At 45.5% G+C, this 27188-nt stretch overlaps 3 protein-coding genes and 1 long non-coding RNA gene across 5 annotated transcripts; 2 read left to right on the forward strand and 2 right to left on the reverse strand.

The window, feature by feature from the left end:
* The first annotated feature begins 12 nt into the window (after positions 1-12).
* SAP18 (Sin3A associated protein 18) lies at positions 13-4956 on the forward strand. The gene is made up of 4 exons (XM_072975993.1): positions 13-172; positions 291-400; positions 4185-4307; positions 4548-4956. Exons 1-4 carry the CDS (start codon positions 44-46, stop codon positions 4702-4704), a joined length of 519 nt encoding a protein of 172 aa, XP_072832094.1. The 5' UTR covers positions 13-43; the 3' UTR covers positions 4705-4956.
* Positions 4957-6031: 1075 nt separating this feature from the next.
* LOC140701052 (uncharacterized) lies at positions 6032-8042 on the reverse strand. The gene is made up of 3 exons (XR_012079812.1): positions 7690-8042; positions 6678-6868; positions 6032-6195 (listed from the first exon to the last, which is right to left on the reverse strand). It is a non-coding gene; the product is annotated as an uncharacterized lncRNA (long non-coding RNA).
* A 963-nt stretch (positions 8043-9005) lies between these two features.
* On the reverse strand, positions 9006-25232 carry SKA3 (spindle and kinetochore associated complex subunit 3). 2 transcript variants are annotated; one of them, XM_031684679.2, is made up of 9 exons: positions 24933-25232; positions 22666-22727; positions 22393-22558; positions 19149-19548; positions 15827-15912; positions 12218-12303; positions 10750-10953; positions 9432-9562; positions 9006-9133 (listed from the first exon to the last, which is right to left on the reverse strand). In XM_031684679.2, exons 1-8 carry the CDS (start codon positions 25033-25035, stop codon positions 9434-9436), a joined length of 1236 nt encoding a protein of 411 aa, XP_031540539.2. In that variant the 5' UTR covers positions 25036-25232; the 3' UTR covers positions 9006-9133; positions 9432-9433. The 2 variants fall into 2 exon arrangements, with proteins under 2 accessions (XP_031540539.2, XP_072832084.1); XM_072975983.1 differs by having other exon boundaries at positions 19149-19545; positions 24933-25225.
* MRPL57 (mitochondrial ribosomal protein L57) lies at positions 25177-26098 on the forward strand. Its single transcript, XM_031684490.2, has 2 exons — positions 25177-25286; positions 25413-26098. The coding sequence occupies exon 2, from the start codon at positions 25418-25420 to the stop codon at positions 25724-25726; it is 309 nt and encodes a 102-aa protein (XP_031540350.2). The 5' UTR covers positions 25177-25286; positions 25413-25417; the 3' UTR covers positions 25727-26098.
* Positions 26099-27188: the final 1090 nt, after the last annotated feature.

Here is a 27188-nt window from a genome sequence, read left to right on the forward strand (position 1 = left end):
TGTATAAAATCTCGAGCCTCTCCTCGCGAGAACTGTGGTTCTCATGCTCGCGGCGGGGGTCGGAGGTCAGAGCGAGCGTCTCGCGGGCCGCAGAAGGAAGATGGCGGTGGAGTCGCGCGTTACCCAGGAGGAAATCAAGAAGGAGCCGGAGAAGCCCATCGATCGGGAGAAGGTGCGGGCTAGGAGAGGCGGAGGGGGCCCGGGGCGGGGGCGGCGGCGCTTCGCGGGGAAGGGAAGGGAGGGCGGCCGCGCTCGCCGCCGCCTGACTCCCGCCGCCTCCCGCCCCGCAGACCTGCCCGCTGCTGCTGCGCGTGTTCACCACCAACAACGGCCGCCACCACCGCATGGACGAGTTCTCCCGCGGGAACGTGCCGTCCAGCGAGCTGCAGATCTACACCTGGTGAGGCGGGGCCGGGGCGGGCGGGAGTCCCTGGGCCGCTGAGGGCCCGTCCGCGCGTTTGCAGCCCCCTTTCCGCCGGGGCCTTTGGGCGCAGCTCGCGGGAAGTCAGCGGTCTCAGCTGGCGGGGGAGCGGGTGTTCGCTCCTCTTGGGGCGCTTCTACGTTTAGTGCGAAAACTGGGGTAGTAAGGAAGTGACCCGAGGTTCCTCGCTGTTCTGGCTGCTGTGTCGTTAAGACGCGGTGGCCGCCCCTGAGGGGCTCGAGGTCGAGTATGTGGTGCTATTGAGTGAGGTTTGCCATCCGGAGAGCGTGTCCACGTAGTACCAAGCCTTAGGTGCCACAGCATCACGAAAGCAAACCCCGGTGTTCTGATGTGGTGCTTAGTGGATAAGCTTTTGATGTGTTGCCTGAAGACCTGCGGTTGGGTGTTTACCTGTTAAGTGGACCTTCCTTACCCCACGTCTCATTAGGACTGTTACATACAGCAAGCTGCATGTAAGTCCTTGGTTTGACATAATGGCTTTTTAGTAGCCTTAAAAGGTGTATATTAAAAAATTTCTTATCTGTTATGTAAAGTATATGTGACATGTGCCATTTTAACTGTTTAAGTGCACCACTTGGTGGCATTAAGTATATTCACATTGTGCAACCACTACCATTATCTGTTTCCAAAAGTTCTAAGTTATCCCTAGAAGAAATTCTGTACCAGTAAGCAGTAACGGTGAGGATTCCTCCCTCCCCCCAGTCCCTGCTAGACACTACTCTGCTTTTGGTCTCTGAATTTGCCTGTTTTAGGCATTTCATGTAAGTGGACTCATCAGATTCATCCTTTTGTGTCTGGCTTATTTCACTTACGTTTTTTAAGTTCATCCACGTTGTGGTATGTAACAGGACTTCATTCTTCCTTATGGCTGAGTAATATTTCATTGTCTGGTTATGCAGTTTTGTTTGTCCACTTGTCTGTTGATGGACATTGGAGGCTGTTTCCACCTTTCAGCTATTGTGAATCGTGCTGCTGTGAACGTGGGTGCATAAGTATCTTTTGAGTATGTACCCAGAAATGAGATAGCTCGATCGTACATGGTCACTCTGGGTTTTAAGTTTTTGAGGAACTGCTAAACTGTTCTACATACAGCCTTTTACATTCCTAAGAAGGGGTGTAATTTTAATTGTAAACCCAGTGTACTAGAATTCAGTTCTTTAAATATTGGAACCTCATTTTTCTCTTTGGAGGTACTTATTAAATTTCTGTGTGTAGTAGTCTGAGTCTAGTTCAGTATTATTCCAGGATAACAGCTCAGGAAGCTTGATTTAGCTTGTAGGGAAGAGCTGTTATTAATAGATTGGTGATTAACTTGAACCTCTGTTCAGAGATTATGTCTTTATTTTCTCCATCAAATTAACACTTCCTATTTGCCAGGTGCTTTGCTTAGACCCTGAGGGTATAAAGAAGGTACTGCCCCTCCCTACCTGGGAGAGAAGGCAGATGAATAAATACTAAGACTTTGGGTGGAGATGGCAGGGTGGGATTGTTCCACGGACCTGTACTCTCTCAATCAGGAAAGAAATTACAAAAAGTCCTGTCCACAAACTGTGACCAAACAAGGAAAGACAGCATTATATTATACCTCAAAATGGTGGCAGAGAAGACAGAGAGACATCGTGGTCATGGAGGAGTAGCTCAGAGCCTGCCGCCGCTCCCGAAGCTCTAACGAGGGGAGACTGGTTAACAGCCTTGGGAACTCACTGTTTGCAGAAGGAGACTGAGGGGCAGCCCGAAGACAAGTCGAGGGAAAGGAGTGGCGTCCAGAGGAGCCCAGCAGAAGCTTGCTGAGTTTGCCGGAGTCCAGAGCGCTGTGCGGAGCTGGGGGAGCACCCACAGGCACGCCGCAGGAGCAGTATATCCTGTGCTTGGGTGGGCGCTAAGCAGGTTGTTTATTGGAAGAGAATTATCTAGGTGACTGTAACAGGGTTCAACCAGAAAAACAGACCAGTAGGAGATATATATGAAGAGATTTATTACAGAAAATTGATTTACAAAATTGTCGGGACGGCCTAGGCACCTAAGTCCTCAGCAGTGGGGCAGGCCACCAGGAAGGGCAGTCCAGAACTCTCCAGCATAAGCTGCTGAAATTTCTTCAGGGAAGTCTCGAAAGTGCATCTTTTCCACTGATTGAATGAGGCCCACTCAGATTGAGATTTACGCAGATTATCTGGTATCTAGTATCCTTTAAAAATCTCCTGTAGACTTTAATACTATCTACCTGACACAACACCTATGAACTGGGCTGTGCTTCTCAAAATTGGCACATAAAGTTAACCCTCACGGTCACCCAGCAAAGACTTCAACCCGGGGGAGTCTTAACGTTCGTCACGCTTGAGGCTCGTGGTTGGAGAGCAACGTTCCCAACCATTGGTCTGGGAAGACAGTCCTCAGCCATGTCAGAACTGATACAGGGTGTGACCACACTCCTCAAGGAGACACTCTGGAGAATGTTGCTAGGAAGGAAGAATCCTTTCTGGCACACGTCGTAAGTGCATACTGTGTACCAGGGAGTAACTGATACAGAATAAACGTCAGCGTATCAGGCAGATAAAACACTGAGGTGAACTGAAGGCAACATACAAAGATTTGAATAATGAGAGGTTGGACTGAAGCTGTGATGGTGGGATGGATAAAGTACAGATCTGATCTGCCTTTAGTGGGTAGAGACAACGGGCTGGAGACGGGCGACTGGGCGGGTGGTGGTGGCTTTGGTGGTGAAACAGGGCACACTGGGGGGCACTGCTGAGCTCTGTCGCAGGCACGGAGGCGGCGGTGGTGGAGAGCGAAGACACCGTGGTCATCATGGGTGGTTTCACTCATGCAGTTGGAGCCGAGGTTCTGCTTGAATGTGACGAGGTGGAGAGGTGTGAGTGGGTGTAGAGGTGAAGCTGAGCGGTGTCTCGGATGCTGGATTCCCTGCTCTGTGCTACACAGTAGAGCTCTCCATCTTTGCAGGTGCCCTGCCTCCGTGTGTCACCACACAGCACGTCAGGCGGCGGTGCTTCAAGTTCCAAGTCCCCCCTTTCATATTCCCAGTTGTCATGAAAGAAAAACAGTACAGGAACTTAAGACTAGTTTGCTGTGTTTCCAGGACGCTTATATTTTGGAAGATTTTTCCAGATTGTGCCGTATTAGCTCAAGGGACTATACTGAGTTCTGAGTTCAGATGGACACTGTCAGCACAGGAATATATGTTGAGAGGAGGCCAAGCTTAGTGTAGAGTTCTATGTGTTTCATTGACTTTGACTCCGTCTATTGTAAAACTCATCATCAGTCAATCTTAGAAAGGAAAACACTGCACATCTTTATGAAAATGCTTTTCTATCACACTGATTCTGAGATGCATTCGAATTTCAGAGATGCTAAAATGTGGGGAAAGTATGTGTCTTAGAAATAATGAAGAACAACTATTTTAAGAACTTGGATTAATTTGGACTTGTAGGCCAGTAAGATGTTACATAGCAGCAAAAGACAGCATGCCTAATTCTGAAGTCCCTTCAGCATACTAACAGTCTGACCTTAATTCATCAAGTTGTGGACACTGAGGATGGTCAGGGGAATATCTGGGGGCAGGCAGTGTTACTAGGTGCCTCAGAATTTACTCAACTGTAGACCTTTCTAACGTAAGTTGTAATTGAGACACATGTAATTAACTCGTTGTGTGTCAGTATCCTTGTCATATTATTGCTGATTAACCTTATGTTAATAATACAATGTCTTTTTTTTAAAAAATATTCAGGATGGACGCAACCTTGAAAGAACTGACTAGTTTAGTGAAAGAAGTCTACCCAGAGGCTAGGAAGAAGGGCACACACTTCAATTTTGCAATTGTTTTCACGGATCTTAAAAGGCCCGGGTATAGGTAGGTGGCTTCATTTCTAATTCCTGCAGTGACCTCTTTGGTTTGGGCATGTTTTACCGGTAAGATAACCCCTTTAATGAACCTCCTCAACGGGTGGGAAGACCCTGGACTGTCTTGATGCCTGCTTGGGGTTAGTGCGGTCCTGACAGCACAGCTCCGGAGCAGCCCGGCCCATGTGCACTCGGCAGCGCTTAGGTTTCAGTGACTGTCCTCCTCTAACCGCTGGCCTCTTCCCCGCAGAGTCAAGGAGATCGGCAGCACCATGTCTGGGAGGAAGGGGACGGACGACTCCATGACCCTGCAGTCACAGAAGTTCCAAATAGGAGACTACTTGGACATAGCGATCACCCCTCCAAATCGGGCACCACCTCCTTCGGGGCGCATGCGACCATATTAAATTTTATTTGCTATTTCTTGAATTTATTTTTCATTCAGTTATGTAAAATAAACTGCTTTCTCCTCCCCCCTTATTGCCATTAAGCCTTTAAACTAAACAAATTGTAATGCATCTATTTAGCAATTAGACTTGGCTTTGCTATGGTATGAATGTTAATAGAAAGTCCTTATGTTTCAAGTCCTGTAAAATATGAAGAAAAGTGCTCTTAGCATTCTATGTAAAACTGTATTGTTAAATATATGTTGCAGTCAACTTGAGTGTGAAAATTCTAGGGCCCGGGGCAGGGCTGAACTCTGTTGGGGCTTTCCTGAGTAATGGAGTTGGGTGTGTTTAAGCCCAGGTGGGCAGAACAAGGACGCCATGGGGGTCCGGCACCGCGGGAGCCTGGAGTCGGGAAGGGGAGCCGTGGGGAGAGATGGGCCCACCTGAACCATGGGACAGTGTCCGCCAGTTAGAGGCAAGGAGAACCGGTGCCACAGTGACGCCTTTTCATGTTCTAAGAATGGGGAGCAAAGGGCATTTTGAGGGCAGGACGCATGTAGAGGAACAAGGGTTAGCACGGAGGGACGTGAGGGAGGAGGGTTGCCTGGAGACGAAGGGTGGGCACAAAAGGGGACTCTTAGGGCCAGGGAGCAGGTCGCGGTGAGAGTGGGGTGCCCATATCCTGTCAGGAGCCTTGAGGGGTGGGGTGTACCTGAGGTCTGACCCGGGAGGCAGAGTGCGGGCTGGTTCAAACCAGTTGGGCTGGACATTTATATCTGGTTGCAGCAGTAGCCACCTCGGACAAGTTACTTGAGTCTTTGTTTTTTTTTTAGTTTGTAAAATGGAGGGAACAGCCCGTAGGATTGTGACAAATGTTTGCTAAGGGCGTAGAATAGTGCCTGTCACGTAGGGAACAAATGTTAGCCCCAAGCTGGACTTCAGTCAGGGCGGCCTGGCTCCCGCGGCAGGTGCAGCCTCGCTGTGCAGTGTGTAACAGTGCAGTGTGTAACAGCGTGTAGTGTGTAACAGTGCAGTGCGACGGCCTCAGTCACCTTTAGTTCAGTACAGTAGGACATTTTGAAAACGTGTATTCCAAAATGAAAAATAGGTACTAGCAAATATCCTAGCAAAGGAAAATCAAAGTAATTTGATGCTGTTTTAAAATCTAGTGATTATGGAATTGGGGGTCCCTGTGCAGTCAGCAGATGGCAGAGAGGAGCCTGGCTCCCAGCTCTGGCACCTTGTCGCCCCTGCAGTTTGCCTCAAACCTTAGTTCATAAAATTCACTTAAACGTATTTTTTTTGGAGAAGAGGAGCTGTGATTACCTTCCTATTTGTGGAGAAGATGTACAGTGCAGATCAGGAAGGCAGGAACTCAGTAAAGGACTTTCTCGGCCAACTTTTCATGATGGTGTGAACTCCTACGCTGGGGGCTCTCCTATAATGCCAGGTTATTCTCCCACTAGTTGAATATAAAGTGGTTTATTTGCTTCGTTCCAACAAGGAATTCTGTTTTTTTTAAGATAAAACGGGTACATAACAAAGTATTAGTTTCAGGTGCACAGAATAAACCGACTACAAATTGACTACCACAGTCAGTCCAGTTACCACCTGCCACCGGACAGTTGAACCCCTTCACCCTTCTTGTCCCCCCAGACTCCCCTCCCCTTTGATAACCACCAGTCTGTCCTCTGTATCTGTGAGTTTGGTTTGGCTTTGTTTTTTCAGATTCTACATATAAGGGAGAAAATGTGGTATTTGCCTAATTTCATGTAACATAATGCACTCAAGGTCCATCCATACTGTTGCTAATGGCAAGATTTCTTTCTTTTTGAATGGCTGAATATTCCATCGTGTGTGTCTCACAGCGTGTTTATCCATTCACCCCACCATGGACACTTAAGGCTGTTTACATCATGGCTGTTGTAAACAATATCATAGTGAATGTGGGGTCGCAGACAGCTCTTCTCCACATCCTCACCAACACCTACCTGTGGTCTTTTTGATGGCAGCCCACCTGACATGTGGGTGGTGGTATCTCTGTGGTTTTGACGTGAATTTCCCTGATGAGTGATGTTGAGCGCCTTTTCATGTATCTGCTGGCATCTCTATGTCTCAACATGGAATTTTTCCTTTAAAGATCGCAAACTTCACCAAAAGCAGTTTATCACTGCATACAGAGCTACAAAGCAAAACACTTGTTCTTGGTCCTCACGTACCTCTGGCTGTGGCCAGCGTGGCTTTGGGTGAGTAACTGAATGTGCTCAGGCAGAGACCAGTCCCCGCGGCAGCACCGGCTCGGCTCATCATGCAGCACCTCCCACCTGGAGTGGGAGCCGGGGCATGTGCACCGCCCGTTCTCGCCGTGCGGGGACTTGGCATTTTCAGTTACTCACCAGGTCCTCGACAGGGGGTCAGTTAAGATCAGTTAATTTTTACACCCAGAGTAGCCGTCAGCGCAGGTGATGTTTCAGGCATTAGCTTTGTGTGTGTGTGCGCGTTTAAGGGGCAGGTGCGAAGGGGAGAGAAAGCAGGTAAACTGGCTAGGCTAGGCTTAAAGTTCTCTTAAGATTTCAACTCTGTTCTTCTTAAATAGAGCTGAACTCAGCCCACCTTTTTCTATTCAAACACAAATTCCAAACTTGGTTTTTGTGAAACTGAGAAGGCAGCACACAAACTAAGCTGCTAATTACAGAGTGCTGAGCTGTGCGGAGCCCCGCCTGGGCTGATGGCATCTAACCTTCACCACTGAGGTTCAGTGACTGCGGTCTCCCCTCAAGGTGAAACTGAGACCCGCTGTGAGTAACCGCCCACAGCAGCTGTGAACCTAGGTGCACAGCCAACAATAGATGAGTTCAAACAGCTGTTTCCAAAAATAGTGCCTTTTGTCCTCAGCTCACTGCAAGCTGGCTCCCACCCAGCTACACTGGTCCTTGCCCCGTAAAGTTGTCCTCTGCGTTGTACATTTTTGCCAAGGTACAGTCATCGTCTTTGCGGCCTCACCTCCGTCCCCTGCCCGGACCTCCGTGCCCAGCGCGCCGGCAGAACACCTCAGTGCTGTCCGCAACGTCAGCTCCGCCAAGCCCAGAGGAGACGGCGTCTTCCTTCTGCTTGGGCTCTCAGCAGCGCTGATAGGATCGGTCGCTCTCCTTGAAGCATCCTCTGCCGACTTCACTGGCGTCTTCTCAGTCTCTGCCAGATTCGTCTGCCTCTTTCCACCTGCTGAAACGAGAACTCCAGGGTTCAGTCCTCGGCACACCCTGAATGGACTCCCTACCTCCACCAACCTCGCCCGCCCTGTGGACCTGCGGACACAGAATGACGGTAAACAGTGGACAAGGCTGCCACAAACACAAGGTGGACCAGGGCTTACCTTGAAAAATTAAGTATCTCAAATTTTACATTAAATTTAGCAAAAAATAATTATAACTGCATAGTAATTCCTAGAACAAAGAGGAAGTTGTTCTGTTTTAGTGCCGATTTTCTGACAAAGTGAAGAGAGCACATGACTCTCGGGGCACAACGTCAAAGGGCGATCTCGTGCGTCAGCTTCCCCGAAGCTGAGCCACGGGAGCCCCTCATCACCTGTTTCTTCTCATGTCTCTGTCTCCTTGACACGCCAGGTCGCCCTTCCCCACTGGCCGTAATGTGGTCTGCCAACAGTGCTGTCACGAGTGTCACCAGGGAAAACCACTCTGCAGCTGTGCGGAGATCGGGAGTCCGCCAGTCTCGATGGGCAGGGCTGCCAGAAGCGAGGGGCCGGCTCTGGAGGCCACAGAGCAGAGAGGGTCCTGCGGGACCTTGTTGGGCCTCTGGACCAGAGGGGTCACAGCCACGTGCTGGGGAGAGGGGTTTGAGAGGACAGGACACAGCGTGGGCCCGACTCCGAGTGTCTGAGGCCCGTTACAGTGCGGTTTCCTAGGCCTGTGAGTCCCTCTTTCCCTAGAGTAATCTAAGCTGTCACCTGTGAACAGCACTGTCTTGAAAGAGCACTGCTGAAGTGGGAGGAAGAGACCTGGAGACAGTCACGAGAGGAGACAAGGGCAGGGGAAGGGGCCAGCTCCAGCCACGCGACAGGCATCCAGCCTGAGCACTGATGGCGGCTGCATCTGAGCAGCAGACAGTAACGGTGAGATTTCAAAGACTGTTTGTCCTGCTTCCTAATATCACTTATATCATTCTGGTCCATTAGACAAGGGAAATGTGAGATCAGTGAAACAGTAATGACCTTTCAGAACTGAGTAACTGAGCTACACACTGACAACTGGGGTTAAACTCAACCACACTGAACCGAACAGAATCAAAGCAAACTAGGCCACCAGTGTCCATTCTCATCTTTAATATGAACTGGTTTTTAAAAAGGGGAAGGTGTGGGGGGTGGGGTGCAGCTTCGCTTCATCACATTCCACCCAGCTTCCGTAACAGAAGGAGGGCCCCACTGCAGCTTCTGTGGAAAGATACAAATAAAAAATATCAATTAAGTATACTTAATAGCCACCAACAAAACAAATGACACAACACGTAGCCATCTATTTTATGCTTATAGAATAGCTGGGAACAGGTTCCCCATGGCATCACTGAACGTGCCGGTGTGGGAGTCGGAGACACAGGGATCATGGGCGTGGTACCAAGGGGATGTTGCCTGAAGCCGGCACATGTCAAGGAGGAATGTTCACTGCCGTTCAGATGTGAATTTTCAAACGCTGTCCTCAAAGAACGCGCTCCTCTGGGGCGGGCACACTCACGTTCACCAGTTCTCTTTGTTGCCAGCATCCCGGACGTTCTGCCCTTCGTGTCGAGGAAGGAGCCCTCTGCTGGGCGGCACCGCTTTAACTGCCACTGGAGTAGCGAGGTTTGAGTTGTACTTTGATAGAATCTAAAACAAAGCAAATTCCTTTTTATCTAGTCCTGTGAACAACATAATGTCACCTTGGAAGGTGTTATAAAACATTCAAGAAAAGCCAAGGAAAATCTGAAGCTGTGGCTCATTTGAAGCAGTCTGTGATTTCAGCAGCACAGAGAAGATGGTGATTTCGGAAGTTTACCTTGGGTGCTGAGGCTTGGTTTCTGAAGCCTGCTGAAGGCACCCCGAGGTTAACGGGAGCCTCCCGAGAGCAAAGCGAGGCTTGATAACGACGTTCAGAAAACACAGACAGGAAGCGGCGAGATAATCGCTCAAAAGAAAGCGCATCAGCTCTAAAGCTTAGAAAGACAAGGATCTGAAATGTCAGCCGTGAGCTTTTCCCAAAGAGGTGACAGTGAAGTACAAGGTTCCCCTCCTTCACGTAGAAATCAGAGAGCAGGACCACCACGGCAAACTGGAAACTCCACAGGATGCCACAGGCAGAGCGAGCTCCTTCCCCCTGTTTTTGACGACACCAGGGAAGCGGAGACAGAGAGAGGGTAACAAACACTGGACTGACCTTAGGACGAGTCCGTGCCAATGGCACGTGGGTGTTTTCCCACACAGCTGACCCTCCTCTTAGCTCTCTGTAAGCTAGGAGGGTTTCTCGGATGGTTATTAAGAGCTGCACCCGCTTAAGTTACACCCGCCCACCCTACGGCCGTATTTGCGGGGTGGGAGCTGGTGCTCAGACCATCTGGCTGGTGGTTATTCAGTAGAGTTGGCAGTTGTTATAAATCAGCAGCAGACAGCTGGCAAATTATGCTGTACAAAGAATCAGACATCTAACATATTTAAACCAGCGTTTCTCCAGCTGAGGTCCAGGACGTGTCAAGTCCAAGAGACACTGATACAGTTACTCCCGTACTCGGACCCTCGGTCGCTGTAAGGGTGACATTTCTGACTCTACGGGAAGCACCGAGGGAGGCGGGCCAACGTGGTGATCGCCGCTGAACAATGACTAGAAAGTATCACGTGTTTCAGAACAAGACGTGAAGAGAAGATGCCTCATGAGGGCACAGAGAACGACACCGCCACTAGGTGGCGCCCAGCTCTGAAGAGCCTTCGCAGGTGGCCTCAGACGGGCCTGACAGCCCAGAACTTAGATTTAGGCAAACCAGCACAGTAGCCCAACAGAAAAAGACGTCTCGACAGACAACCTGGCGAATGTCGTCCGGGATCGCAGTTACTTCCGGCGGGGTGGGCGTCCGGAGCAGGTTCTCGTAGGAGGAAATCGTGGGAGAAGGGGGGTCCGCGAAGCCCTCAAAGCGCGCGTCTGAGGTCAAAACCAGGGGCGCGCGATCTTTCATTTCCGAACCACCTGCTGAGCTGATTGTTTCTGACGGCGGGTCACTTGTGGACACCTATTGAGTAAAAAGAAATCATTAAATTATGATGGTACAAAGTGACAGAGTAAATAAAACTTGCTGGTCAACTGTTAGTTCTGTTGGGGTCTCTAAGGAGGCCCCAGAATGACCCCCGCTTCCCTGACCGAGGACTAAAAACAATCAGGAACACAAAGATGGCGTACGGAGGACCAGGTACCGTCTTCTTTTCCCAGGCTGAGCTTCATGGGAAATTTACTATCTAATAAAAACCTCATCCCTTTTTAGAGCAGACTCGTTGACTGAACCCCAGATCCAGGCGATTCACCACCCAGACTCAGGCCACACCGACCTGGGCCAGACAAGAGGCACAGCACGGATGGGCGCTGCCCTCACTCCCAGCGGGGAGAAAGCGGCTCCCTCAACGCTGCCCTGGTGCGGCTCCCTGAGGTCCGAGGGGACAAGGGGGGCGTGACTTCTGCGCGAGCAGGAGTATTAGCAGTGGATTACCGCGAGTCACGTGGTGCTGTTGACATCGAATTTTAACGTAACAACACTTAAAAAAACTGAGAACTGGCTCCTCAGGTGCACTAGTCACATTTTATGTCCTCAGGAGCTAGCTACCACACTGGACATTTCTATCGCTGCTCTGGACGGTCCAGCCTGCCGGGCTGGCTGTTTTGTGTTCATATTGACTTTAAAAAGGGATGAGGTTTTTATTAGATAGCAAATTTGTTTACTGGGAAAAATTGGGGGAAAAAAGAATAAAAATCACCCATAAATCTATCACCCGTAGATAACCACATTGTGGTGTGTTTCCTTTTCCATAAAATAAAATACATGTGTATATGGGCACATGTGTATGTCTATACATACAGATGTATCATTTTATCATTAAATGTTTCTTGAAAACGTTCTTTCTGTATGTTCTTATCTGTTTTTCAAAACATATGCCTGTCACATGGCACTAGACCTTAACGGATTCACCTTAATATATTTCACTCCCCTTTTTCATTTGACAGTTTGTCCCCATGTTGTGCCCTTATCAATAGTGCAGTTTCTTCCTCTGTAACTTCCTTGTTATAAATCTCGGTCCCAATGTGCCTTAATAAATTGACGCAGGTAAAAGTTATGAAAAAAATTTAAAGTTCTTGATATATGCTGTTAAAGAACCCTCCAGAAACACTGTAAATACACTCCCAAAGGCTGCATCAGTCTACATGGTTTAGACTGTTTGAGCCTGGAAACAGTGTATGTGACTCACTAGGAAAAAGATCAGTGTTTCAAGTTCACGGAAATTTACCAAAGCTGTGCTGTCCTTTGTAGAAGGGACTTTCAAACCGGGAGTGCAGAACGTAGGTGCCAAGGGAGACTGGGTACACTCGGCATCTAGAAGACACATGCAGGGGCGTGAAAATGAAGTTGAAATAAAGATTTTAACTTTTATGTTATAGTCTCTGCCCATATAGTTTGTAAACTTTATTATTAATGACTTACTAAATTATAACTACAGTGTGCTTGACTGGACAGGAGAACAAAGGTGTCATACCACACATCTAATTATCATTAGCACTAGTGGAAGTCGGCAAGGTTGCAAGGTCCAAGCACAATATGCAACCATGAACAGTTATTCTATAAAATCAACAAACAGAAGCATATTTGAAAAAGGGTATTCTTCGTAACAGCAACAAGGAAGACAAGATCAACACATAAACATCTTTTAAAATCTACAGAAGACCTTTATGAGAAAATCAAATTTCTGAAGAAAAAGGAGGAGAAAGATGGTGAGAAGGTTGCTTGCCCCTCAAGACCCTAGGACTTCACTCTAAAGCTCTGTGACTGAAAGCAGCGTCACAAGAACAGCTACTGTATGGCGGCCACTTAGCATTCTCCAGAATAAGCGAAGATGTGCTTCCCCTTTGATTTAGAAATTCTACTCCAAGATGTGAGAAATACAGATGTACAAGGGACAGTTTAGCTAGAGCACTGCCTGTAACGGTACAAAATAAATACAAGCAATTTAACTAGCCCTTAATAAGCAAATGAATAAATACAATACGGCTTTTTCATACAACGGAATACTGCTTAACAACGAAAATGGATGAACTGGATTTACACAGATTACTGCAGAAAACACACTGTTGAGTGAAAAAAGCATGAGACAAAAGAAAATGAATTGGATGTTGCCACTTACGTGAAATCTTACAACAACACAACTATATTTTAGGGTAATTGTTATTTTTGGGGGGTGGGGGATACTGGCGTGGGGCTGGGAGTTTAGCTTTATGTATAATATTAATTTAAAAAAAAAGATTTGAAGCCAATGTAGCAAGATGTTAACATCTATTTAATCTGACACTTCCAAGCAGACACCTCCACACTTGGGGTTTTAAGACAAGCAGAGCAGGGGCCGAGGGCACAGGCTCTGCTGCGTGAGAACCGGAGACGGACACCACACGTGAGCCTGGGCGCCCGGAAGAGCGGTGAGGCTGTCAACCAGGGACTGGAAAGTGTCAGCCCACTGGCACTGGCTCCAGGGGACAGGATGAAAGCAGGCTAGCAAACGGGAGCGTCTCTGGAAGAATACCGAGAAGTCGGAATATCAGGTCCACACCATGTGGAGCTGTGGGTTCTGAGCCCCCCATGTCCGGCGCAGGCATCCTGAGCCAGCAGCTAACCTGAAAACTCGCCTGCAGTTGGAGCGCCCGTAGGGCCCTGGCTGGGGCCCGACACCCCCGGCGCACGGGGCTCCCACTGAAGACGGTGGCTTAATCTGAGGACGACGTCACAGTCAGGAGAATCAGGGCAGTAAACAGGAGAACCAATACCATGGTCTTTCAGATACGTGTTTTAAAGTGTTCAAAGAGGTAAATGAAGGCACAGAAATCCTAACAGAAAATATATAGAGAAAAAAAGGAACAGTTACATCTGAAAGGAAAAAGTATGAAACAAAATGTAGTCACTGGAGTAAAAAATTCAATCAATGGATTATAATAATAATTCAGACTCTGAGAAATAGCAAATCGGAAGAAGGCGCTAACTAAAGCACAAAGCAGTGCAGAGAAAGGGAAAGAAAACACCTAAGAGAAGCTAACAAACCAGAAAGGCCAAGGGGTAACGTGCTGAAATATGTCTCACAGGAGATTCAGGGAAAAAACCTGAGGAATCACGAGGGAGGTAATATTATTAAAGAGAGAATGTTGGAGAATTTTCAGAATTAAGCACATGAGTCCTTAGCTTAAAAAAACACACCAAATTCTACACATAATATATAAAAACAAACATACACATATATTGCAGAGAAATGCAGACCATCAAAGATAAAGACAAAAACCTTAGAGGCTGCAGGGAGAGAGGACAGATTTCCTACGGAGGAGAGCTGAGCAGACCAGCAGCAGCACCCTGCTCACAGGAGCAACGGACACCAAGTCGCAGCGGGACACCTTCTTTCAAACATTCAAGGAAAACAAGCTGCCAGCCGGGTGGTCTCTCTCTAGATCAGTCATCACTCAAGAATGAGTGACCTGACATACAAAACTAGAGGCCGCTTCACACAGGCTGGAGGCGACGTCTCGGAAAGAACTGCCGAAGGACGTACTTTAACAAGAAGAAAACCAAACGCAGGAGGAACGATGGGACATAGGAAGCAATGGTGAGCACTACGTTTTAGTAAGTTTAGACCATAAAAATGGTAATGATGATCCTTAGTATCATCATAGCGTCAAACTAAAACAACAGAAAAATCTCTTAACAAGCCTCCATTTAATCAATTACTAATGGATAAACCAAAGCATTCCGTTCCTGCCATAAAATACACTGCTCAAGTGCGCTGAAGGACTTCGGTCAGTACGCTTCTTTAAAACTCCACCCACTTCAGAAGGCATACAGATATTCTTTATCATTTTGAGAAAAGTTTATAGTCCGCTGGGAATTGATTTCTGAGTAAGGTATGAGGTAGCGGTTCAATCTTTCTCTTTAAAAAAAAAAGGCCTCTATTTAATAGAGTTGTGCTCTTTTCTGCAAGTTGAGCTCTAAGTTTCCTATGAATCAGTTGTATTTTTTCAACTCTGTTTCTGGTTTCTGCCAACAGTACTTGTTAATTTAATAACAAGTCAGTGAAATTAACACAAAAAGAGTTTTCCTGAAAATATGCCCAAAGCTTTGGAAAAATCTGACAAGTTATCTTAAAAAATCTTCCACTAAATTTGGTATAATCAGACGATTAAAAATAATTATTTAGACTGCTCTCACTTTGCAAGACAACCCCATGCCCTGGGGCGGCTCTCCCTTCGGAGACTAACCATATTCTGCCTATGGAATGTGTGTCTCCCTAAATAAATCTACTTTCATTAATAAAAAACATTATTCGAAGAAACTAATAAAACTCTAGGATTTTTTTATATTTGCATGAAAACCAGTTTTCATGTTTGCTGGGACAAATATGAAAACACAACATGAAAATAATTTTAATTTCTTGTACTATTAAAAAAACCCCAAATTTGAAAAGAGAGCAGATGTATTCTGGGTGTGGCTTATGTAAGGAAGATAATGTAGAACTCTAGTCAATGGGCTGAAGCTAAATTAAAACTCTAAAAGCTATTTACTGGCTCTATAGCAAGACTGGTGAATGAATATACATTTATATGTTTTAAGGTAAAATGCTGAAAACAAACAAGCTGACAAATACAAAATATAATCAAGAAGAGTATGAAAAACATACCAGAAATTTATATTCCTCTTGTATGAAATCGTGCTCAACATGAACAGAAGGGTGCTTCTTGTGACTCACTCAGTATTGTGGACCAAGAAGACACAGAAGGCTCTGTGCACGGCTAAGGTGCTGGGGCCCGCTTTTGTACAAAGGCAGTCTGGAAGGAGCACAGCTGAGAAATAACTTGATTTGTACACTTACCGCTTTCTTCCAGAGGCCGCGTGACAAGGCTGGGAGTGGCAAAGAAGTTATCGCTGGTCACTGGCTCTGTTTCTGTGGCCTCCTCCCTGGTGCAATTCACAGGGAAATGGGAAGTTTAAAAAAGAAGTTAATATTAAACCCCTGAAAAAGTTTAATCTTACTGTATACCATCAAGTCTGGACGAATAGTCCTTTATATCTCACAGAGCAGGAGTCCCACGGAACAAACCTTTTTTGTTTGCAAATGTAGATCCATGGCTCAGAAAAGGTTAAGAACCATGTTGTACTGATGGTTTTGACTTACAAGTGGGTTTACAATCCCTCACTTATAGAAAGCCATGAGTTTGACTCATAGTTCAAATATAGAAATTGGATAGCTCACAGCTTCAAAATCGTAAAGTGGAATTTTATACCAGTAGATTAAGAACCTGTCATTTTTCAGACTGAACTGACTGATCTTGTCATCTTACTAAGGTTGTTCCAGCCAATGACCCAGACGTCTGAAACAGTTAAAAGAAGAGTGCCCCTGAAAACCGTAAGACGGTCCAATTAACCAGGGGTCCAAGCGTAACCTACTGAATCATCCGTACTTCAAAAACACCTTCAGTGTAAAATTCTTCTGGGAGTTAGAGGCTGCTTCCGGGCTGTTCTGCTCCTGCTCCGGCCCATTCTGTCACGACTGACGCTGTTCCACTCACTGTAGCTCTGTGCATTTTCGTAACTGGTAGGTCAAGTCCCTCATTACTGCTGGCTTTCATTATTGTCTTAGCTACCTTCACTTTTTATTCTTCTGAATAATTTTAGAATAATCTTGTCAAATATCCCTTACCCTCCACCTTAAAAAAAATCCCAAGAAGTTTTGTTGTAATTGTATGATATCAATAAATTAACTTGATGTAATATCTTAATAATATCCAGTCATTCTATTCAGGAATATGGTATCTTTTTCCATCCTAATTTCCCCTTAATACAATTCAGAAATATTTAATGGTTTTAATCATACGGACTTTCACATACAACTGGCATGGGTATTTTACTTTTTTGTTGCATATCTGAATGATTTTTTCCACTATATTTACCAATTAGTTATCAATACAGGAAAGTATACTATTTTAAATGCTTATCTTAAAGCTATATAAAATACATGTTAGATCAGCCTCCTTCTTGAATTTTTATTTCTAGAAATTTTAATTTTTTGTTTTTGTTTTTATGTTTGGTGGTGGGGCACATGATCAGGTTTATTTATTTATTTAATGGAGGTGCTGGGGATTGAACCCAGGACCTCATGTGTGCTGAGCATGTGCTCGACCTCTGAGCTACTCCTTCCCTGTTTCTACAAAGTTTAGAGGCGATTTCCTCGAGTTGCCCAAGTACAAAACAGCCTGGAAGTATATCAGAGTAAGACTTATTTCTATTTCCAGTCTCATTACATCGGCCAGAGCACCAAGAGCGATGCTCAGTAATGGTGACAGCTCGCTACTGAGTTAGCCGCGCGTATTGTTTATCTTATTAGCAAAGTATCCTTTTATTTAGAGTTTGACCAAGCGTTTAAATGAAGAGCAAGTGTCAAATTTTATCAAATTCCTTACCGACATCTATGGAGATTTTCTACTTTTTTTCTTATTGAATCACAGAAATGATGTATTTTATGAGTTCCCAAATACTAAACTACCTTTGCGTTCCTGGGATAAGCTTAACAGGGAAGTTGTCCATTAAAGGTTTAACATTCTGGTGAATTCAATTTGTGAGTATTTTATCTGGGATTTTTACATCTATATTCACAAGTAGATTGGGCCATAGTTTCCTTCTCTGTGCTTTGTGTCAGTATCAAGGGTGGATCAATCTCAAACTAAACGCAGTTTTCTCTTTTATTCTAGTTTGAGGAAAAATAACATTTTTGGGTCTGTATTCCAATAAAACCTTATTCACAAGAGGCAGCAAGCTGGATTTGAGCTGCAGGGGTAGTTTGTAAACCCCTGAGAGTGACAGTTCTTAATTATTACTTCAAAATTTTTGACACTGCTTTTTAAGGATCATTATTTTCACAGTGTCCCACTCTTAAGGCAGTTTACAACTTTTTATCCATTTACCCCGCTGACGCTGTGCAGGCCGGGTGGGCACGGCTGCACCCACTTCACCAGCGACGCAGCACAACTCAGGGGGCTTTGAGTCTCATGGTCCCCAGGCTGGGTGTTGGCACCTGGGCCGGAACAGGTGCTTCCTTCTCAGGAAAAGAACTTTTATGTAAGATGGAACCTTGATGTCCTCTTTTTGAAGTTATGAAAGGACTCATCCAGAAGGCCATCTGTGCCCAGAACCTTCTGGAGCTAGTTCTTTGACAACTTTCCCAGGTTTCTCCTCTGATTTTTGGTCTGTCCAGGTTCTCTACTTCGACTCTGTTTTGATAATTCTGTATTATTTTCAAACCACTTTCATCTCTCTGAACTTTCTCAATCTCCCGATACTACACCATATAGTGTTTCTAATAGTTTAACAAAGAAAAAAAGAGCCTGTAGTTCCTAATTTTGTCATTTACACTTATGTTTAAATAAGAACCAGTTCCTAAACACATCAGTTCTACCCTTCCAAGTCTTTCGTAATGACATTTTATTTGATCTTTAGTGTTTGCTCCCTCCTCTTTTCCCCAGAATTGTAGGTGTTTTTCCCTGTCTCTGAGTTGATCGTTTATCTTCCTTCTTTAATAATCATGGCTCTTAAAGGTACGGATCGATCTTCAGATGCTGCCTGGCTGCTTGGCTGCTTTGATACACGGTACTTTCATTTCCCTTGTAACTCATTAATTAACATTTCCACACCAATCACTCCCAGTCTCTTTAGTCTAGAGTAAAGTTCACCACTGAGCTTTAAATCACATTAAAGCGCCTAAGCTTAAGAGCACCTCAACGGCAGCCCGTCGGTACACACGTCACCTTTACCCGCGCGTTTCCTCCCCAGCATCATCCTGAGCAACAGAACAGAAACCTGTGACTCACCCCAGATCCTCTTCTCCTCCCAGGTCTCCAGACGAATCGATCACACATTTTTAGTAGTTTACCTGTCACTTTATCCCCTCTTCTCCCCTCTTCTCTATCCTACCAAGTACCATCTGTTTTCGGGCTCTCATCACTCCTTCTACATCATATAACAAGGAAACTAACAGCTCGCACTTTACTGATGGAATTGGTGATTCAGGCAAGTGTGAAATAGAAGCATCTGAAAACCTCTTAAGAAAAATATTGTCTGAAACATATTTCTTCTAGGAAAAATCAATAAATAAGACATAGAAAGTCAGATGAAATGTTCCTCTTAAGAAAGTTCCTCACCTTTTATTCCTCACACTTTCAAGCCCCATCGTATAATCTTCATTTAAACACACAGTATATTCAGAGACACCGAAGTGTTCTAATTTAGGAGTGACACACTCAAAATCATCCATCTTCAGTGCACATCCTGGAGTTTTTGCTAGTGACTGTTTGGAAAAGGGAGTTACAAGCTCTGGCCCTTCCTGACGGCCGGCCACTGCCAGGGGAGGGCCAGGCAGCACTCGGGCTGTCATGTACCGCTCAAGCCCAAAGTCCGAAAGCTGGGGGCTGCGTGGGGGCGCCCCAGAAACGGAAGTGCTCGGAACGGCAGAGCCAGACAAGTCATCCTCCACGTCAGGCTTCTGAGCTTTTTCCTGTTTAGTGGACTCTGCTTTAGAGTCAATGGCTGCTTGCTCATCTGCTGGGAGGAAAAATCACGGTCACATTTTGGTCAAACATCAAACCAGAAAATGCCATATACTAAAGCCACATAAAATAGCTCCACTTGAAATGTCCCAAGTCAGCAAAAGTCCTGATCCTCTCCTTATTTTCAATTGTCCCTTTAATAAATTTCTGACACGTGCCACTTGTCCACCCATTTCCCATTTTGATGATGCATTAGAGAAAGGAAGTAAACTACAATGTTAGAAGATGAAAAATCAGTGCCCACAAATCAAAGTCCAATTTCCTTACTTCCTCAGTTAATGTGATTTACCCGTCTTTCTTATATTATGAAGCTATCTTACCACTTAATGGCATTAATTAGTGTGGAATTGACTATAGATTTAACACAAAGTATACTAATATAACTTTAGATTTCTAACTTACAGATGCCTAAGGTAAAAGGAAAGGCTGTGATATAAATCTAAATGTGTATGCTCAGTCTGGAACACTTGTATCAAGTCTAGCTGAAAGAAATAATAGGAGAAATTGGTGAGACAAACAGTTTGTCAGCCTGTAACAGGTTATGTCTGACTCCAGGCCCCACGTGCTTCACCACCACACTGTGCACTTTGGACTGGACAATCTTACCAACAACTGTACTGTCTCACACAGTCCTTTGCCACTTCCTGGGTGCACCACCAGTTAATGAACTTGGTGTGGAACTTTAGTTGGAGCTAAGTGATCTAGATGACACTTAGAATGCCAACAAAGAGTTCAAGGAGGAGAAAGGCTAGTTTTGGTGTGAGAAAGAGCGCATGAAACAAATGACAAGTGCTGGGGGTCTGTGGGGAAACGGGCCCTCCCGCACTGCAGGTGGGAGTGCAGTCTGGGGCAGCCGCTGTGGAAAACAGCACGAAGATGCCTCAAAGACTAGGAACAGACTTACCATATGACCCAGGAATCCCGCTCCTGGGCATATGTCCAGAAGGAACCCTACTTCAAAGAGACACCTGCACCCCAATGTTCACAGCAGCACTAAGGAAACAGCCTAAATGTCCATCAACAGGTGACTGGATAAAGAAGATGTGGTATATTTATACAATGGAATTCTATTCAGCCATAAAAACCGACAACATGACGCCATTTGCAGCAACATGGACGTCCCTGGAAAATGTCATTCTAAGTGAAGCAAGCCAGAAAGAGAAAGAAAAATACCATATGAGATCGCTAATATGCGGAATCTAAAAACAAAAAAACCCATAAATACAAAATAAACAGACTCATAGACATAGAATACAAACTTGTGGTTGCCAGGGGGACGGGGGGTGGGAAGGGATAGACTGGGACTGCATTCGTTTTAAGAAAAAAATATTTGTACTTTTCCTGTTATAAACTGGAATGTACTTTTGTAAGCCTGATAATAACCTTTTTTGTTTGTTTATTCCATGTTTTAAAGGAAGGTTTATAGTTGAAATGGGGTCTATCAGACATTGGTATAGATCCTTGTCAGAATCTTTTGAGCCCAAAGGCAGAGGAAAGGGATAAATTTAGGCTGTACATTTACTTGACCAGCTAAGCGATCCAACAGATTGAAGGAAGTGAAGAGGTACACACTTTCCTTGAAGATAAAACTTTCTTTGTTTCTCTGTTTGATTTGAAATGACTGGGACAGGGTACCGTTTTGTGTGCAGAAGCCAGGGCACGTTAAATCTGAAGGCTGCACCATTTAAAGAAGAAAGGGGGGGGTGGGGGGCTATAACTTGATTTCCTGGCTTTGGGCCCTTGGGAGAGCTACTGATTCACTGAGCTCTGTTTTGGCATTGTGCTTTCTGTTAATGCTGAGAAATGTTGCAAGAACTACAGAAAACCTATTATATTTATTACAAGGCTGTCACTGATGAGCTTAATAAAATAAAGTGGTCACCATCATTACTACCCCTCAGGGGGGCTATTATCATCTCTATTTCACTAGTGAGGAAAAGCGATTGAGAGAAATTATCCAAGGTCACACATGGAGTAACCGGCAGAACCAGTATCTGAATAACCAAAGCCCACTTGTTCACACCAGACTTAACCGAATTCTTTTCATTATACTATGTGGACTGTTTAATATACCTCTGATACATATCCTCAGTATATACATATTTAGTGAATTTAATTAATGTTTTATTTATGTACAAAGATCATCCTGAAGCATGCTGAAGCTAGTTTCTCACAGGTACGGGGTAACCGTAACGAGAGCGAACACCGGGCGACGAGCATAGCGGGTTCTGTTCTAAGCAAATGTTATCTCATTTAATCCTTATACAACCTGAGAGGTAGATACTATTAAACGTTGGTACTTTACAGACAAGAAGCTGAGGCACAAAGTCAAGTAACAGGCCAAAGTAATACAACCAGTAAGTGGTAGAGACGTGAACCCAGGCAGCTGGACTCTAAGCACCCATGCTATACTACCCTTCATTAGGGTTTTAGAACTAAAAAGGACTTTACCAATTTAGATAGCCCCAAACCTCTCATTCTGTGGAAGAAACTGAGAACAAGAAAAGTGAGACAGCCTGCCTTAAGGCTGCTCTCTCAGCTGTCCACTGGCAGAACGGAACCAAGTAGCCTCTAGTCGTGTGGGTTTATCCTGCCCCCTCCTTCGTCCAGCACCGCTGGTCCTCAGCCAGCATCTCGCAGAGGACAGCGAGGACGGCCTTGACCTGCCCGCTGGTCAGCCCTGTGTCCAGCACACAGTGACTGCTGTATAAGGGATGATCAGTGATGTCACAGAACGGCAGAGCCAGGACCACAAACCAGGGCCAAGCCCACAGCAGTCTTCCTCATGCTGCCTTCTTTAATACCAAACCAAATGCTATAAAATGCAAGTTATTCACACCTGAATTTGTCTTGGCACGTGGGTTATATCCATACTTCTGGAAAAACTCTCTTATTTTCATGATATCCATTGAACTTTTCTTCATCAATACTTTTGTTGCCTTTATGAAACCAATGCTGTCTTGACTTTCCAAAGTTGCTTTATCAAGAAGAGTACTGACATCATCCTTTCATGAGGAAAGAAAGTGCATTTTAATTTAACTTCTGACTAAGTCTATTTAGATTTTTTAAATTATCACATAAAAATGATAAATTAATACTGTAGGAGTGATACCTTTAGAGTCCGGACTTCCGAATGAAGGTCATGTAAAACTCTCATTGGATAATCTTCAAAGTCTTCAATATGAATATTGAAAGGAAAAAGTATAATAAAGGGAAGGAGGAAAAAGAACAAAAAGTATAATATAGGATAGTTTCTTAGAATTATAAAGTCTTTGTAGATACTATAATTTATATCCTGTCATTTGCAAAGAGAAGTGTTAAGGCCCTCTTTAAAATTTTTATTACACTATAACATGCAGAAAGTACAGAAGTCATAAGCATATAGTTTGATGACGTTTTAAAGTGAATATACGTATATAATCAGCACTCAGCTCAGGGCGGGAGGGAGGAGGAAATAGTCTCACTCAGCAACTTTTTCCTTTATGGTGAGCATTTTTTGGCTTCTATTTTTAAAATCTCTGCCATGACAAATACTTTTGTTTTCTTCTAAGAGTTTTACTGTTTTGCCATTTGTACTTAGAGCTACAGTCCATCTAGAATTGATTTTTGTGAGTGGCATGAGGTAAGGGTCAAGATCCACTCTCCTTTTCCACGAGTGTCCAGCAGACCTGGCATCCCTTACGCACCCTTCTTACTAATCAGCTGGCCACATATATAATGTAAAAGCCATTTATGAAAAGATTTCTCTTTTCTAAAACATGCCTCCTTTCAAGATCTTCTCTTATACCACCTGTTAAAGTTGACCAGTTTTCATTAGGGAAATGTAAATCAATGATATTGTACTTCATACCCACTAGAATAACTAATAATCAAAAAGACAGATGACAACAAATGTTGCTGAGGATGTGGAGAAACTGCAACCCTCATTCATTGCTGGTGGAAATGTACAAGGGTGCATCCACTTTGGTGAATAATTTGGTAGTCCTCAAAAAGTTAGATATAGCTTTACTATGTGACCCAGTAATTCCATTCTAAATGTATACCATGAAAACTGAAAACATTATGTTCACACAAAAACTTGCACATGTTTATAGCAGCATTATTCTTAATAGCCAAAAAGCAGAAACAACCCGTGTTCATCAGCTGCTGAACAGATAAACAAAATGTGGTAAATCCATACAAAGAAATATTATTCAGCAATAAAACTAATGAAATACTGATACGTGCTACCACAACATGGATAAACCTTGTGATGTTACGCTAAGTGAAACAAGCCAGTCACAAAAGACTATGTACTGTACAATTCCATTTATGTGAAATGTCCAGAATAGGAAATCTATGAGGAGAGAAAGTAGATGAACAGGTGCATAAGGCAGTGTGGTGAGTGGGGGCAGGACTATGGCGAGTGGCTGTTAACAGCCAAGGGGGCTCTTTTAGGGGTGATGAAAATATGAACCTCACGTGATGATGGTTGTACAACTCTGTGAATAAACTAAAATCCACTGAATTGTATCCTTTAAATAAGATTCATCACTGTGCACATAAAAGGGCAATTATGGGTGTTCATTTTCTCTAATTATCACAATTCCATAATTTCCGTAATACATATGGGCCAGGAACTGAAAAATTATTCCAATTTTTTCCTTGTAAAAGCAAAAGTAAATAAAGAATTTGTGTACACAGGTAATATGGCGGTAAGAAGGTAAATTAGCGCAAGCTTTATGGGAAGCAATTCAGTTATATATCAAAAATTCAAAAATGTTAATACAATTTTGTGTCTTCCAGCGTAATCTCAACTATGTAAACAAAATCAAAAACAGAGCAATGCTAAAGAATGGTAGAAAAATTTCTAAAATATTAATAGTAGTGTCTTCTTATGCTGCATTTACAGGAAAAATATTTTTTCTTCTTTCACTTTTCCATTATCTCAGACTTTTGCTGTGAACATATATTGTTTTCAGTCACAGTAAAAACAGTTTAAAATGGCTGGAAAACTATTCACGATAGAAAGTAAAAGGAGTCTGCGTCCACCGGGTGCAGTGTTTTAAGGCACATTACAATTACGACACTTAGAAAATAATCTCAAAATCTGAACTGCTCTGGCAACAACTTCCAAAATCCTCTAACGCACACGTTGGTGGTGGAGAATCGTGCTGCACTCGTTGTCTGAAAAGCAGCACGGAGGAGCGGCGTCTGTGCCGGCCCCGGGCCCCGGGGGGGACGGGCCCCGGCGGCGGGAGGCACGCGGCGACAGGAGAGCTTTGACCCGCGAGCCCCTCGCACGCGCCGGGGAGCGCCGCGGCTGTAACTCGCGGACCCGGCCCGCAGACGCGGTCCGACACCGCGCGCCCGGCGGAGGGCGGGCCCCGCCTCGCTCACCGCTGTCCTCTCCGTCCAGCGCCCGCTGCAGCCGCGCCGTCTCGCTGTCCAGGGTGACAGCCAGAGTCCGCAGCCGCCCGCAGAGGCTCCGGATCAGGTCCATGGGAGACCGCAGCCCAGCGCGCGGGGGCGCGGGGAAGCCCGGAGCTCGGCCTCGGCGCCCGCACTCTTTTGAATGCCGGCGCCAGTAGCACCATTGGCTCCGCCAGCCGCTCAAATCTCTTCTCGCGAGAGCTGAGGTTTCGCTAGGAGACGGGAGGCGCGGCGGAGCGGCGCACTTCCGGCGTCGTGTAGTCGCACTTCCGGTGTCGTGTCGGGCGGCGTGCGAAGAGGCGGCGGGGCAGGCGCACGCAGGTGAGTTGCTTCGCGTTTCGCGGCTTGGCCTGCGGACGGCGGCGGGCTCCCCTCTCCCCGCGGGGGCGGCAGCGCGCGTTCCCGGCGACCGGCGCGCCGCTAGGTCCCCGCCTTGTGTCCCGGCAGGCGCCATGTTCCTGACCGCGCTGCTCCGGCGCAGCCGCATCCCCGGCAGGCAGTGGACCGGGAAGCACCGGCGGCCGCGGCCCGTGTCCGACCAGGCGAAGCGAAACATGGTCCGCCGCCTGGAGACCGAGGCGGAGAACCACTACTGGCTGAGCCGGCCCTACCTCACGGCAGAGCAGGAGTACGGCCACGCCGCGGCCCGCAGGGCGGCCGCTTTCGAGGCCATCAAGGCGGCGCAGGCGGCCCGGTTCCCGGCGCACAGATCCGTGGAGGCCCAGCTCGCCCACCTCGACGTCACCAAGAAGTGGTCCTGATCGCGAGCCACCGCAGCCGGCCGAGGGACGCCTGGGAGCCCGCGGGCGGCCTGTGGAGCCGCCGGCGCCGCGAGCGGACTGTCTGCGGACGGGGGTCCGGGACTCCGCGCTCCCCGCCGCCCCGAGGCTCGTCTCGGTCGTGTCGGTTTCACTTCTCTCCCCGATACGAGGAAAGCAGGAGGGCCCTGGTCACGGAGGGTGCACGGGTCTGCAGTAAAGCCACAGGCTGTGTTCCGGCTCCTGTGCTTCCGTGGGAGGTGCTCGCTGGGGCTTTGTGGTGCAACGTTAGTTCGTTTACCTTCTGTCAGAAATAGTTGCCTGAACGTAAATGAAGAAGTGTGCTTTTTCAATTAAACATACTCTTGAAAACTGCGTTTTCTTCTGGGATTTGCTACTAAAAGTGGACATTTAAATGAAGTAAAGACGTATTTAGCAGAACTGTCCACTTAGGTGTATTTAAAAATCTTTATTGGGATATATTGACATCATACAGTTCACCAGTTGAAGACTTTTTTTCAAATCTTTTTATAAATATGATAAAAAACGTCAAGTGGTTTGCATGTGTTACCAAATACAGTAATCCTGTCACTTGGAACTGTTTTACATACACGGAAACGTTTAAGAAACTTGTGCAAAATCACTCTTCTAGGAATGAGAGCAACTTGGATTTGAATTACTGTATAATCCAGAAATCTCAGCTGCTGTGCATTGTTTAATAGGAAGTTTTCAAAACACAGAAGAAAATACAATCCCATTACCCAGAAATGAAAGAATCTTCATATATAACTTTTCTTTTAGTCTTTTTATACACATTAACTTTTTGAACATACATTGATTGAGATAAAAGGAATTGGGAGCCAGAAAAGATTTCAAGATTCTGATGCATATTGACAAATGGCTTCCCAGAAAGTAAAACAGCAAGACTAATGGATAAGAGTGCCAGCCTTGAATGTTCTTTTCATTAACAAAAATGCCGTATTTTGTTAACTACATGGTTCACATTTTTAATATCTTCCATCAGTATGTGTAGGGTATAGTGCAGACCTTAATTTTTTTTAATTCATTTCACTTGAGGTAACTGAAACGTGATAGCTGAATGTATAACCACGCTGAACTGTTACTAGTATGTCAAATTCTTGGTGGCATATACTTAGAGCCCACAGGAGTGTCTGTGGTGAATATGGGCAACCTAGTATATCTTTTATATCTGGAGATGCTGTTTAGGTGATGGGAAGAGGATGCGGGGAACCTGCTTCATACCACAGCCACTTCTATTGCTCCAATCTCTACATAAGTCAGAAACTTCCTTACACTTTGGAGTTTGAAAAATTAATGGTTAACTTGAATCTCAGAGAAGCAAAAGGATGCTAAAATAAAACACTGGGTCTGAAGGAAGAGAAGGTGATTCATGAGAAGAGAGGCATTTTAATGTACAGTTAATCTTATTTAATTTTAGATAATC

Source organism: Vicugna pacos, chromosome 14 (genome assembly GCF_048564905.1).
Source record: "Vicugna pacos chromosome 14, VicPac4, whole genome shotgun sequence".
NCBI lineage: Eukaryota > Metazoa > Chordata > Mammalia > Artiodactyla > Camelidae > Vicugna > Vicugna pacos.

Coding starts and splice junctions, on each gene's coding strand:
- SAP18 (XM_072975993.1), top strand. CDS start 44: ATGCTCGCGGCGGGGGTCGGAGGTCAGAGCGAGCGTCTCGCGGGCCGC. Junction 401..4,184: donor GAGCTGCAGATCTACACCTG/GTGAGGCGGGGC, acceptor AAAAATATTCAG/GATGGACGCAACCTTGAAAG. Junction 4,308..4,547: donor CTTAAAAGGCCCGGGTATAG/GTAGGTGGCTTC, acceptor TCTTCCCCGCAG/AGTCAAGGAGATCGGCAGCA.
- SKA3 (XM_031684679.2), bottom strand. CDS start 25,035: ATGGACCTGATCCGGAGCCTCTGCGGGCGGCTGCGGACTCTGGCTGTC. Junction 22,728..24,932: donor GCTGGACGGAGAGGACAGCG/GTGAGCGAGGCG, acceptor TTCATATTGAAG/ACTTTGAAGATTATCCAATG. Junction 19,549..22,392: donor ACGTGCCAAGACAAATTCAG/GTGTGAATAACT, acceptor TTTTCCTCCCAG/CAGATGAGCAAGCAGCCATT.
- MRPL57 (XM_031684490.2), top strand. CDS start 25,418: ATGTTCCTGACCGCGCTGCTCCGGCGCAGCCGCATCCCCGGCAGGCAG.